The following is a 14,061-nucleotide window of genomic DNA, read 5'->3' as shown; positions in this document are numbered from 1 at the left end:
GGTCTTTTGGTTTCAGCTTTCAGAAAACTTTGGCTAATGCCCAAGTGAATATTTTCAGAATGCACTTATACTTCCTTACACTTTACACATGCAAGCAAAACTATGTTCACTGGGTTTTTTTTTTTAAATATACATTGTTATGTGGTGGTTTTACTGGTTCAACTTGCTTGAGATGAAGTTAGAATGTATGTAGCCCAAGAGCTAAAATGAGTTCTCAACTCTGTCCCTTTTTTTTTTTTTTTTTAAATCCAACATGCTGTCTACTTTATATGGTCCTAAAGTGTGATTTGTTGTTTCAGAGCCCTAGAGACCAACAAATACAACCACATCACAGCTACATACTACCTGCTAGCAGAAAGAATCCTGAGGGAGAAGCAGGAGAAGGATGTGCAGACCCGCTCCTCAAGTCCCAGCAACATCAAGGCACACTTCAGGTAAAGAGCAGCAAAAAACTCAAACACTCGTAAAGAAAGGAAATTACCCTTCTCATGCGTGCACAAAAATTCAGATATTTTAGCAAACTAGTCGAGAGCGTGAGTAACAAAATATCACTGCTTGTGGTCATAATGAGTGTTTGAGTCACGGTATGAGCCCAGAAGAGGGCAACTGACCTATCTCTCAGCTGCCTCACACGGCAACCTGTCTGACTCCACTTTGCAGGGCTCAGCCACAATTACTTAAGACTAGGTAGATCTTTAAAGGTTTCATTTCCATTTCTGGGTTCACTGAGCCTCCACCTGCTGAGCTCAGGGGAGCCAGTGCAGAGGAGATGGTCTGAGTCATTAGCATATTCTCCAACCTTTTAAAGTTCACCCTTTGTCTTGATGCTTCCATTACTGCAATTTTTTTCTAATTCTAAAGTGAAAAATGGCTGTCATATCACTAAAAACTGAGAACATATCCTGGTTCATGCTTTAGCTGTCCCAAGTATTTCCTCTTTGTTGCCTTGCCAACATTGTTCCTTTGGTTATAAAAGGAAGAGAGACAAAGAAGAGGAACAAATAAGGAAGAGAAGATTGAGGAGGCTTCAGCGGGACTGCTGTGGTTGTAAAACTCCCTGCACATTCCCCTATCCAGTTTTCTGTGAAATGCTTTAGGTTTAACACTCATTGCTACCTACACAGAACCAAAGTAAAACATTGAGTTAGTAGCAAGACAAGGTTTGTGTCATTGTATAGATTTGGGAACAACAGGTATTTAAGGGCTCAGAGCTGAATAAGCTCGGATACATGATAGAAACAGAAGCTTGGTCATCACATTTTCAGTGCTGCGTATGTAGCAACAGCGACCTGGCTGAATACTGAGTTGATGATGATCTCTAGGCCTGCATAGTTGGTACCTGTATCAGTGTGTGAAATCAGGATACCATTATCCCCTGCTAGAAAAACTGAGAGGTCAAATCTTTATCAGATTCTCCATTTGACTGTAACTCCATTTAACTCATCTCCTGTGTTACTGATCCGTGGCCTGATGTACACAGAGCAGGGACTAATGTTTTTTTAAGGAGGGATCAGGCTAAACGTTTTTTAACTTTCTGGAACCAGATGGAATCTAACTGTTATTGTTACTGGTGTTTACCCTTAGATGTATTCACCTCTACATGGTTGCCTGTGCTTGTATGCATGGGACATGCTTCCTGTGCAAATGGAATTTCAAGTAAGCAGAAGCGGAGCAACTTCTCTTGTGGGATTAACTGTTTATAGACACATAAGTGTGCCCTCGGGGATTGCTCTGCCTCACTGTTTGTTTCACCTCCTTCATGTGAGCACCAACCTCCAGGAGTGGGTTCACCAGGCTGTTTTTCTTCAAATAAAGCTGTTAGTTCAAAGGTAACGGGTCTAATATACATCTGTGCATATCCTGAAGTGGCATAACAACACTCTGAATTTCTCCATGTCTGTATCATTTTAGGCCATTATGTAAGATGACACTGATATATGTAATATTTGCTCACTCAGAATCGTTACACAAATACAAAAAGACTTAAATTTTTTTGATAAATTTTTTAGGAAAGTAAATATAACACACAAGTAGCATTTACGATAAAGTTTTGCTCTCGTGGTGCTCTCCGGCGATGCTAACCCCAAACATACAGCCAGTTAAAGGTTAGATTTAGCCAGAAGGAGAACCAGTGACCAGTTTAACAAATATATTTTAACACTGGTTTAAAAGATACTGATTCATAATTTAATGCACATTTAACAGTCAAACCAAAAGAAAGAGAGACTTAATTCTAGCATAAAAATTAAACTACTAAACTCAAATTTTTCTGTGCCTGCCAATATGATGAATGCCTCTGGCTTTCCCAGCCAGTAGCCTGAACAAAGGCTATTCTCATTATGGATACAGCAAGCAAAAAAACCCCAATAAAATTCACTTACCCTACAATGTTAATACCATATCAATCAGTAAATCAAGCCACTTGATTCAAGCCACTGTTTGTCACTTAATGCAGATACAGTGTGCCAACCTAGTGTAAATACATTAACTGCTAAAGGACTGTAAAAAAGGGTCTGGGATTGCCATTGACAAAGTCAACATGTTTACAGTATATTTAAAATTAAGGGAATGTTTAGTTAGTGCTAAATAAATAAAATACTAGAATTTCATTCACCAAAACCGAGACAAAAAATTACTGACCGTAGCACGTGGTAGAGATGGTTCAGTTCAATGACTCCAGTCATGAGTGGACAGGCCTAACTTTTGGCAAGTTCTAAAACCGTTTATCCATCGACATCCATTGATCTATAAGGGGTGAAATAAACTAGAGACAAATTCCCTTTGTGTACCAGGCTGTGCGCATGTCTGTATTTTAACATGGAGTCTAGTAGGGCTGGGCGATATGGCCTAAAATTCATATCTCGATATTCTTTAGCTGGATGGCGATATACAGTATATATCTCGATATTTTTTAAAGCCATAAAGTAAGAACAAAAAGAGAGTTCTTAGTCAAAGCTGTGTCCCAGATCTCACATAGGTACTTTTATTAACATACAGCGCAGATGTACATGAAAAAATTACTCAGAAATAAATTATCAGGATTTATTAAATAATAATTCTCCATAAATAAAATAAAACAATGTTGTTTTGTGCATAACAAAAAGCTCATAATTGTGCAGTCAATGTAAACTAAAAAGATGCTGAGCATAAAAACAAAGACAGATTTCGCAGCTGCTCTGTTCCCAAGTTCTACTGCGTGACTGACAGTTGAGTTTGAAATCCGCTTCGTAACCGTGTCTCTTACGGGTGCCATTTGTGGTCCTTATACGCACACCATACGGTAATATTACGTTGAAGCACAGTATGCATTACTCCACGGGGCTCCTCCTGACTACGGTAGCCGTTAGGGGTGGGCGATATAAACGATATACGATAGAAACGATATAAATTTGGATGTAAAACTTAATTGTTACACCCGATAAAGCAGCAACGCTGATGATTTAATTAAAGATTAAAGAATTTAGACCGTGTTTGACTTTGGGACCTGAAGCGGACGGAGTTTTGGACCCAGATTTCTCCGTGAAGCTCCTCACTACGGCAGCCGTAATGCTCTGACAATCCATCAAGCAGTGCGGCTTACCAAAGTTGTACTAAAACAACTTTGGTAATCGGTTCGAGGTCAGTAAGCACAACCAGAATTCATACATAAGGCACACTCTCGATTTTTGAGAAAATTAAAGGATTTTAAGTGTGCCTTATAGTGTGGAAAATACGTTATACAGAAGAAAAGAATATATCGTGATATATATCGTTACCGCACATGCTTCAAATTATATCGCGATATGAATTTTAGGCTATATTGCCCAGCCCTAGTAGCCGTAATGCCCCAACAATCCATCAAGCGGTGCGGCTTCGTAGCTTACCAAAGCATTTTTGACAGATTGCTGAGCGCTGTGTACCATATAAAATCGGTTCGCGGTCAGTAAGCACAACCAGAACTCATACATAAGTCACACAGTCGATTTTTGAGAAAATGAAAGGATTTCAGTGTAAGGTTATAGTCCGAAAAATACGGTATACAAGTTTTGTAAGGTAGTTTGTTTCGGGGCAGGAGGCTGGAGACTTCGCGGTCTGGGATACAGCACACAGTTTCACACACTCTTCATTTTGCACTTCATGGCGCTGTTGTAAATGGTGAAAATACTAGTAATGCTAGCTGCACGGCATCAACACGTTAACGAGGTAACCGCTAACGCTAACCACAACGCGTTGACGCCGTCCAGCCCTACGCAAGGGCGATCCGCGGTAACTCGTTAACGGAGATTTGCCGCGTTAATACAGTTATGCCGTTAACGTCATTTTAACGTGAGTAACGCTGCAGCACTAAAATAGTAATATCCAAATGTTTTCTTTTTACCGACCAGCTCCTCTTTGATAGTTGCCGTGTCCATCTTGTTGTTGCCTGCAGGTGAAGCTATGGGTGAGGGGGAGTTGTGTTCAGTGAAGGAGATGCGAGGCAGAGGAACGCAGCGTAGAGACAAAAGTGGACGAAAGAGAGGCAAACTTGTGGTTCCAAGTATAATTATAATGTAACATAGACTATATCGATATAAACGATATTGTCACATCTCTTATCTCGTATAAAAGTATATCCATATATTTAAAAACTCGATATATCGCCCAGTCCTAGAGTCTAGCTCACTTTTGGACCCAGTCTCAAGTGGCCATTAAAAGAATTACAGTTGTTAGAAGTTTGATCGTGTTTTTCTTGAGTAAATGCTACACTTGTGTACACCCTTAAACATAGTTCAGATCAAGAAGGAAGCATACACATTGTATCTTTCGCTTATCAAAGTGGTTTTCTGCCAGAGACATAGAAATGATCCAGGTCCTGTACGCTTGTTTGTGAAGAAGAATTGAGCTGCATTTTGAGCTATGGGTGACATGCAGATGATGTAAAAACACAGATTTGAAATTACTTTATTAATAGAGACACTTCATGGGATAAACTGTATAACAGATTACTGAATACTGACTGTTCTTTGATTTGAAACACTCCAGAAAATATATTTGGTGTTACTCGGATAACATGAGCTTTAGTTGCAACTGTATTATTGCCAAAATCTGTCTTAGTTTACTAAGAATATTCCAATTTTCACTGGCTGACATTCACAGGTCTTTCTGCCCTGCATCACTGACTGATCTGCTTTACAAGCTTCTTTTTTTTTTCTTCCACATACAGACTGTGTTTCATCAGTGCATTATTCATTATACCACTGAATAGAGAGGCTGTGGTTTAGCTAACAATGAAAAAAGATACAGTGTGGCCTTTGTGGCAGCTCTATTAGAGGATGGTAAAATAAACTAGAAAGTGCATTTTCTGAAGAAACTGCAGTGTGAATGCTTGAATCTGAATGTATGCACTGAAATGAATTAATTGCTGAATTTAAGTTAAAAATTTTGAATGAGATGAAAAATACAGAAATTTTCGACTGAAAACAAAAGTGCTGAACTGCTAAAAGCTGATATCCACACAGAAGAAGTTGGAAAATAGATGAAAATGTTTTAAATGTGAATTAGAAAAAGATGAGTAATGAGAAAAGAAAATTTAGAGTCAGAAAACATCTGAATGAATATTAAAAGTTCATATTCTTTGAATCACTGAATGACTCAAATGTGATCCCTCCACTCTGATCCACACAGTTTAAAAAGTTTACATTTCTGATGGTTGTAGAGCAAACACTGTGGACACAGCAGCAGTTGAAAGAGAAGTGTTTAAGATGAATCTTGGCAGAGTGAGAGAGAGCTCGTTAAGCAGGCAGGTGTGAGCCTAGTTGCTATAGTGACTGCACCCAATGGCTCCATACACACGCACACAGACATGCACCTCACTTTTGCTGCTTAAAATGAACAGAAAAGTCAGGCCGAAACAAATCGTTCCCAAATGAAAAGTACAAGTCGTATTGACGAAATTCTTTCACCGTGAGCGACAGCAATTTCTAGTCTATTGAATTCTCAGTTTTCATGCCTGTGGAGTTTATTATATTGACGTGGTGACAGTGGAAAGACCACCATGCTCTTCTGATTTTGAAACGAACCTTCTGAGCCATTTTAACATTAGAGTCTATGGAAGAGTTGGAGGGAGGAGGCTGTGCATTGGTGACATTTATGAAAGAACCATAACACATAGTACAATAGTAAACACATTGGATGAAAGAGGACAACGATGGCTACGTTTTGAGGGTAAAATAATGGCTGTAGAGCAAACGCTGCGGACACAGCAGCAGTTTTAAAAAAGATTTTAAGATTAATTATTTTGCTCCTCTCACTCTAGCAGTTGAGCTGTCTCACTCTAGCCCCAACATTCCGTCCCATACACACCCAGTATAAACTCTGAAACGGGTGAAAAAACATCATGAAACTTAAACTGGAACTGAAGAAAAAGTATAATAGATATTGAAAAGATAAATACAAGTTGAATAGTTGAATGTCTTGTCTTCGTTTTAAAGTTTGAATGGTGGCTCTATGTCAACGTATGTGGAAGTAGTAAGAGTTTAAAAATGAGTCAGTTGAAGGAGAATTTGAAGGGTCTCCCCATTGAAATACATGGGAAAGTTTTGTTGAAAAAAGTTGAATAAAATTAAAAATATAAATGTTAAAAATGAGAAAAATAGAAGCAGTCATGTCCAAAAGAAGAGGAATCTAATGGTGTTTGAATGGTTTTTCTAAGTTGAACGGTTTTGAAGGAGTAGGACTACAAAAAACGTACGGAATAGATAAAATATAATAACTAGAAAGTGCATTTTCTGAAGAAACTGCAGTGTGAATGCTTGAATCTGAATGTATGCACTGAAATGAATTAATTGCTGAATTTTAAGTTAAAATTTTTGAATGAGATAAAAAAAAAAACTGAATTTAATCTGAAAACAAAAGTGCTGAACTGCTAAAAGCTGAAGGTTACACAGAAGAAGAAGTTGGAAAATAGCTGAAAATGTTTTAATTGTAAATTTGCAAAACCTAAGAAATGAGAAAATAACATTTAGAGTCAGAAAACATCTGAATGAATATTAAAAGTTCATATTCTTTGAATCACTGAATGACTAAAATGTGATCCCTCCACTTGGATCCACACAGTTTAAAAAGTTTACATCTCTGAGCTTTGAAAGACACAGTGTTGGAAAGAGAACAATGATGGCGACATTTTGAGGGTAAAATGATGGCTGTAGAGCAAACACTGTGGACACAGCAGCAGTTGAAAGAGAAGTTTAAGATGAATCTTGGCACAGTGGGAGAGAGCTCGTTAGGCAGGCAGGTGTGAGCCTGTTAGCTCCATACACACGGACACAGACATGCACCTCACTTTTGCTGCTTAAAATGAACAGAAAAGTCAGGCCGAAACAAATCGTTCCCAAATGAAAAGTACAGGTCGTATTGACGAAATTCTTTCACCGTGAGCGGCAGCAAAGTCTAGTCTACCAAATTCTCAGTTTTCATGCCTGTGGAGTTTATTATATTGACGTGGTGACAGTGTAAAGACAGCCTGTACTTCTGGTTTTCAAACAAACCTTTTGAGCCATTTTAACATTAGAGTCTATGGAAGAGTTGGAGGGAGGAGGCTGTGCATTGGTGACATTTATGAAAGAACCATAACACATATTACAATAGTAAACACATTGGATGAAAGAGGACAACGATGGCTACGTTTTGAGGGTAAAATCATACCTGTAGAGCAAACGCTGTGGACACAGCAGCAGTTTTAAAAAAGATTTTAAGATTAATTTTTTTGCTCCTCTCACTCTAGCAGTTGAGCTGTCTCACTCTAGCCCCAACATTCCGTCCCATACACACCCATTATAAACTCTGAAACGGGTGAAAAAACATCCTGGAACTGAAGAAAAAGTATAATAGATATTGAAAAGATAAATACAAGTTGAATAGTTGAATGTCTTGTCTTCGTTTTAAAGTTGGAATGGTGGCTCTATGTCAACGTATGTGGAAGTAGTAAGAGTTTAAAAATGAGTAAGTTGAACGAGGATTTGAAGGGTCTCCCCATTGAAATACATGGGAAATTTTTGTTGAATAAAGTTGAATAATTTTAAAAATATAAATGTTAAAAATGAGAAAAATAGAAGCACACCATTCCAAAAGAAGAGGAATCTAATGGTGTTTGAATGGTTTTTCTAAGTTGAACGGTTTTGAAGGAGTTACAGTCCAAAAAAACGTACGGAATCTATAATAAGCGATAATAATAAAGATTTGAAGAACAACTAGAAAGTGCATTTTCTGAAGAAACTGCAGTGTGAATGCTTGAATCTGAATGTATGCACTGAAATGAATTAATTGCTGAATTTCAAGTTAAAAATTTTGAATGAGATAAATAAAACAGAATTTAAGCTGAAAACGAAAGTGCTGAACTGCTAAAAGCTGAAGGTTACACAGAAGAAGAAGTTGTAAAATAGCTGAAAATGTTTAAATTGTAAATTAGAAAAAGCTAAGTAATGAGAAAAGAACATTTAGTGTCAGAAAACATCTAAATGATTATTAAAAGTTCATATTCTTTGAATCAAATAATGACTAAAATGTGATCCCTCCGCTTGGATCCACACAGTTTAAAAAATTTAAAAGTCTGAGCTTTGAAAGACACTGTGTTGGAAAGAGAACAACGATAGTGACATTTTGAGGGTAAAATGATGGCTGTAGAGCAAACACTGTGGACACAGCAGCAGTTGAAAGAGAAGAGAATTTTAAGTTAAAAATGTTGAATGAGATGAAAAATACAGAAATTTTCACCTGAAAACAAAAGTGCTGAACTGCTAAAAGCTGACAACCACACAGAAGAAGTTGGAAAAAAGCTGAAAATGTTTAAATTGTAAATTAGAAAAAGCTAAGTAATGAGAAAAGAACATTTAGAGTCAGAAAACAACTGAATGATTATTAAAAGTTTATATTCTTTGAATCAAAGAATGACTAAAATGTGATCCCTCCGCTTGGATCCACACAGTTTAAAAAAATTTAAAAATATGAGCTTTGAAAGACACTGTGTTGGAAAGAGAACAACGATAGTGACATTTTGAGGGTAAAATGATGGCTGTAGAGCAAACACTGTGGACACAGCAGCAGTTGAAAGAAAAGAGAATTTTAAGTTAAAAAATGTTGAATGAGATGAAAAATACAGAAATTTTCACCTGAAAACAAAAGTGCTGAACTGCTAAAAGCTGACAACCACAGAGAAGAAGTTGTAAAATAGCTGAAAATGTTTTAAATGTAAATTAGAAAAACCTACGAAATGAGAAAAGAAAATTTAGATACAGAAAACATCTGAATGAATATTAAAAGCTCATATTCTTTGAATTACTGAATGACTAAAATGTGATCCCTCCACTTGGATCCACACAGTTTAAAAAGTTTACATTTCTGAGCTTTGAAAGACACGGTGTTGGAAAGAGAACAACGATGGCGATGTTTTGAGGGTAAAATGATGGCTGTAGAGCAAACACTGTGGACACAGCAGCAGTTGAAAGAGAAGTGTTTAAGATGAATCTTGGCACAGTGGCAGGCAGAGCTCGTTAAGCAGGCAGGTGTGAGCCTCTTGCTATAGTGACTGCACCCAATGGCTCCATACACACAGACACAGACATGCACCTCACTTTTGCTGCTTAAAATGAACAGAAAAGTCAGGCCGAAACAAATCGTTCCCAAATGAAAAGTACAAGTCGTATTGACAAAATTCTTTCACCGTGAGCGACAGCAATGTCTAGTCTACTGAATTCTCAGTTTTCATGCCTGTAGAGTTTATTATATGGACGTGGTGACAGTGGAAAGACACCATGCTCTTCTGATTTTCAAACGAACCTTCTGAGCCATTTTAACATTAGAGTCTATGGAAGAGTTGGAGGGAGGAGGCTGTGCATTGGTGATATTTATGAAAGAACCATAACAGCTAGTACAACAGTAAACACATTGGATGAAAGAGAACAGCGATGGCTACGTTTTGAGGGTAAAATCATACCTGTAGAGCAAACGCTGTGGACACAGCAGCAGTTTTAAAAAAGATTTTAAGATTAATTTTTTTGCTCCTCTCACTCTAGCAGTTGGGCTGTCTCACTCTAGCCCCAACATTCCGTCCCATACACACCCAGTATAAACTCTGAAACGGGTGAAAAAACATCATGAAACTTAAACTGGACCTGAAGAAAAAGTATAATAGATATTGAAAAGATAAATACAAGTTGAATAGTTGAATGTCTTGTCTTCGTTTTAAAGTTTGAATGGTGGCTCTACGTCAATGTATGTGGAAGTAGATACAGTTTAAAGAGGAGTAAGTTTACGGAGAATTTGAAGGGTCTCCCCATTGAAATACATGGGAAATTTTTGGTGAAAAAAGTTGAATAATTTTAAAAATATGAATGTTAAAAATGAGAAAAATAGAAGCAGTCATGTCCAAAAGAAGAGGAATCTAACGGTGTTTGAATGGTTTTTCTAAGTTGAACGGTTTTGAAGGAGATAGATGCCAAAAAACGTACGGAATAGATAAAATAGAAGAATAAAGATTAGAAGAACAATACTGTGAATGCTTTTACAAGCATTCACACTAATAAAGATTACAACAACAATACTGTGAATGCTTTTACAAGCATTCACACTAATAACTAGAAAGTGCATTTTCTGAAGAAACTGCAGTGTGAATGCTTGAATCTGAATGTATGCACTGAAATGAATTAATTGCTGAATTTTAAGTTAAAAATGTTGAATGAGATGAAAAATACAGAAATTTGCACCTGAAAACAAAAAAGCTGAACTGCTAAAAGCTGACATCCACAGAGAAGAATTTGGAAAAGAGCTGAAAATGTTTAAAATGTAAAGTAGAAAAACCTAAGTAATGAGAAAAAAAATTAGAGTCAGAAAACATCTGAATGAATATTAAAAGTTCATATTCTTTGAATCACTGAATGACTAAAATGTGATCCCTCCACTTGGATCCACACAGTTTAAAAAGTTTACGTCTCTGAGCTTTCAAAGACACAGTGTTGGAAAGAGAACAACGATGGCGATGTTTTGAGGGTAAAATGATGGCTGTAGAGCAAACACTGTGGACACAGCAGCAGTTGAAAGAGAAGTGTTTAAGATGAATCTTGGCACAGTGAGAGAGAGAGAGCTAAGCAGGCAGGTGTGAGCCTGGTTGCTATAGTGACTGCACCCAATGGCTCCATACACACGCACACAGACATGCACCTCACTTTTGCTGCTTAAAATGAACAGAAAAGTCAGGCCGAAACAAATCGTTTCCAAATGAAAAGTACAAGTCGTATTGACGAAATTCTTTCACCGTGAGCACCAGCAATGTCTAGTCTACTGAATTCTCAGTTTTCATGTCTGTGGAGTTTATTATATGGACGTGGTGACAGTGGAAAGACACCATGCTCTTCTGATTTTCAAACCAACCTTCTGAGCCATTTTAACATTAGAGTCTATGGAAGAGTTGGAGGGAGGAGGCTGTGCATTGGTGACATTTATGAAAGAACCATAACACCTAGTACAATAGTAAACACATTGGATGAAAGAGGACAGCGATGGCTACGTTTTGAGGGTAAAATCATACTTGTAGAGCAAACGCTGTGGACACAGCAGCAGTTTTAAAAAAGATTTTAAGATTAATTTTTTTGCTCCTCTCACTCTAGCAGTTGAGCTGTCTCACTCTAGCCCCAACATTCCGTCCCATACACACCCATTATAAACTCTGAAACGGGTGAAAGAACATCATGAAACTTAAACTGGAACTGAAGAAAAAGTATAATAGATATTGAAAAGATAAATACAAGTTGAATAGTTGAATGTCTTGTCTTCGTTTTAAAGTTTGAATGGTGGCTCTACGTCAATGTATGTGGAAGTAGATACAGTTTAAAGAGGAGTAAGTTGAATGAGAATTTGAAGGGTCTCTCCATTGAAATACATGGGAAATTTTTGTTGAAAAAAGTTGAATAATTTTAAAAATATAAATGTTAAAAATGAGAAAAATAGAAGCAGTCATGTCCAAAAGAAGAGGAATCTAATGGTGTTTGAATGGTTTTTCTAAGTTGAACGGTTTTGAAGGAGATAGAGTACAAAAAACGTACGGAATAGATAAAATAGAAGAATAAAGATTAGAAGAACAATACTGTGAATGCTTTTACAAGCATTCACACTAATAAAGATTACAACAACAATACTGTGAATGCTTTTACAAGCATTCACACTAACTAGAAAGTGCATTTTCTGAAGAAACTGCAGTGTGAATGCTTGAATCTGAATGTATGCACTGAAATGAATGAATTGCTGAATTTTAAGTTAAAAATTTTACAAAAGTACAAAAAACATACGGAATCTATAAAATAGAATAAAGATTACAACAACAATACTGTGAATGCTTTTACAAGCATTCACACTAATAAAGCACAGTAATGACCTGTAATTGGATTTGTCAACCTGATTTGAAAAGAAAAGCCATGATTTCCATAAAACATTTTGCAAAATCAGTTATCACTCATCCATTTATGTACAAACACAAGCTAATTTCAGCCTCGCTTTCTATTTAAAATCCTTTATTTATCAATCCTTAACTTTTTGGGGGGGGCCCTGATTATTTTGAATGATTCTTTTGATATAGTCAGTCTACTTGTTATAGACTCCAGGAAGGTAATCCCACTTTGTGTTTGTGTGCATGCTCGTCCATAACAGAGAAAGTGGAGCCACATCCAAATGTTTACCACATCAATTTATAGTAACTTAAAAGGAACAGATGCTGTCATATAACAGAGTGTAGCTTTAATAAATATAGTTGCTATAGAGTCAGACCAAAATAAAGTTCATCAGTCAGTTAATCAATAAAGAATTTAATGCTCTCTTCAGCCAAACTGTACTTCAGGTCAAGGTCACATTTTTTGTTTTACGGTCAATAACCTGTGAATTGTGATGGATCATGAACCAGATGATCTAGTCAGGCGGCTGCAAATAGTGATGAACATTTTGATCAAAACATTGGACACTGTTTATAGTTAAAGTTATAAAGATGCTCATAGCTCCAAACCCTAAGCCCTCACTGTTAATTACCTACGTACAGTTGGATACTGCTGCAAGTGATTGCACTGGATGAACAAAAAAGCACCCTGCGTCATATGTCTCCAGTTAAAATCTCTTCCCACTTATATACTGTAATGATATTATTTACGCAGTATATCATTTTGAAGTCATGAGTGTAATCCCTGTGTTGTCCCTGTCTTCTCTAGTTGTCTATATTTGAGTGATCTATTCTGTATAAATAACTATCCAAGTCACTTGAGGAGAGTATAAATTGACTATAAAGTCTTTTGAAGATCAAAGAAAACGTATCAACTGATGCAATCCTTTTTCTTATCTCTACAGGCAGTCCTGGCCCACCAGAGTGGATATGCACCAGGATATTGAGGACAGTTTAGCAGCTTCATCCATCTCTCACGCAGGAGGCCCTCAGTCCCCTGCTCGCAGTGCTGAGAACCTGCTCAATGGACATCGCTCTAAAGCCATGATGGAGCTGGGCAGACGGGAAGAGAGCACGGTGACTGACTCTCCGGGGTCGGCACAGGTACACTCATCATCATCCCTTGTCTGTATCAAATGAAGCTTTTTTTAATACATGAAATGCAGTGCTAGTAGGACCATCTGAGAGTAAATAGGATTGTTATTGCCTCTGTAGTAAGTTGTTCTATTTGTGTGTGGGGTTCTTTTCTGGGTCCTCAAACTTTACACATGGGTAAAGCCTAAAGGCAGGGACAGCAGCAGTGAGAGTCATTTTCAGAACAGAGCACACTTCGCAGCTACTTTCTTACTTTCAGTTGTAAACAGTGCAGCTGATCATACTTGCACCCTGTTTTAATGCCCATGCTCTTGTATTTTCTTCTTGCCTCAGGGAGCGTGTGCTGCTGCTTCAGGTCCTGCTCCTGGCACCATCAGGACTCCCACTCCCTCCACCTCAGCAGCAGCTAAGCAGCGCACCTGCCTGTTCAGGTCTGATCTCTGGACTCAGTTTTCAACAGTGTAACATTATTTTGTGTCCTCAGTATCCCTAAAACTGAAAGCAGAACAATAAGTTGTACTCTATTTCAATGA

General features: G+C 37.5%; 1 protein-coding gene across 2 annotated transcripts in view; it reads left to right on the top strand.

The window, feature by feature from the left end:
* snrka (SNF related kinase a) overlaps positions 1-14,061 on the top strand; it is a 73,679-nt gene that overhangs the window by 52,778 nt on the left and 6,840 nt on the right. For both annotated transcript variants that reach the window (XM_084943621.1, XM_084943620.1), the window contains exons 5-7: positions 300-434; positions 13,339-13,537; positions 13,862-13,959. In XM_084943621.1, coding sequence (XP_084799747.1) covers positions 300-434; positions 13,339-13,537; positions 13,862-13,959 — 432 coding nt within the window. The remainder of the gene's footprint in view (positions 1-299; positions 435-13,338; positions 13,538-13,861; positions 13,960-14,061) is intronic.

This window comes from Perissodus microlepis, chromosome 11, assembly GCF_051167445.1.
Source record: "Perissodus microlepis isolate ML-2025 ecotype Zambia chromosome 11, ASM5116744v1, whole genome shotgun sequence".
Lineage (NCBI taxonomy): Eukaryota > Metazoa > Chordata > Actinopteri > Cichliformes > Cichlidae > Perissodus > Perissodus microlepis.
Note: the sequence above shows the minus strand (reverse complement) of the source record. Positions and strands in the feature narration are given on the sequence as shown.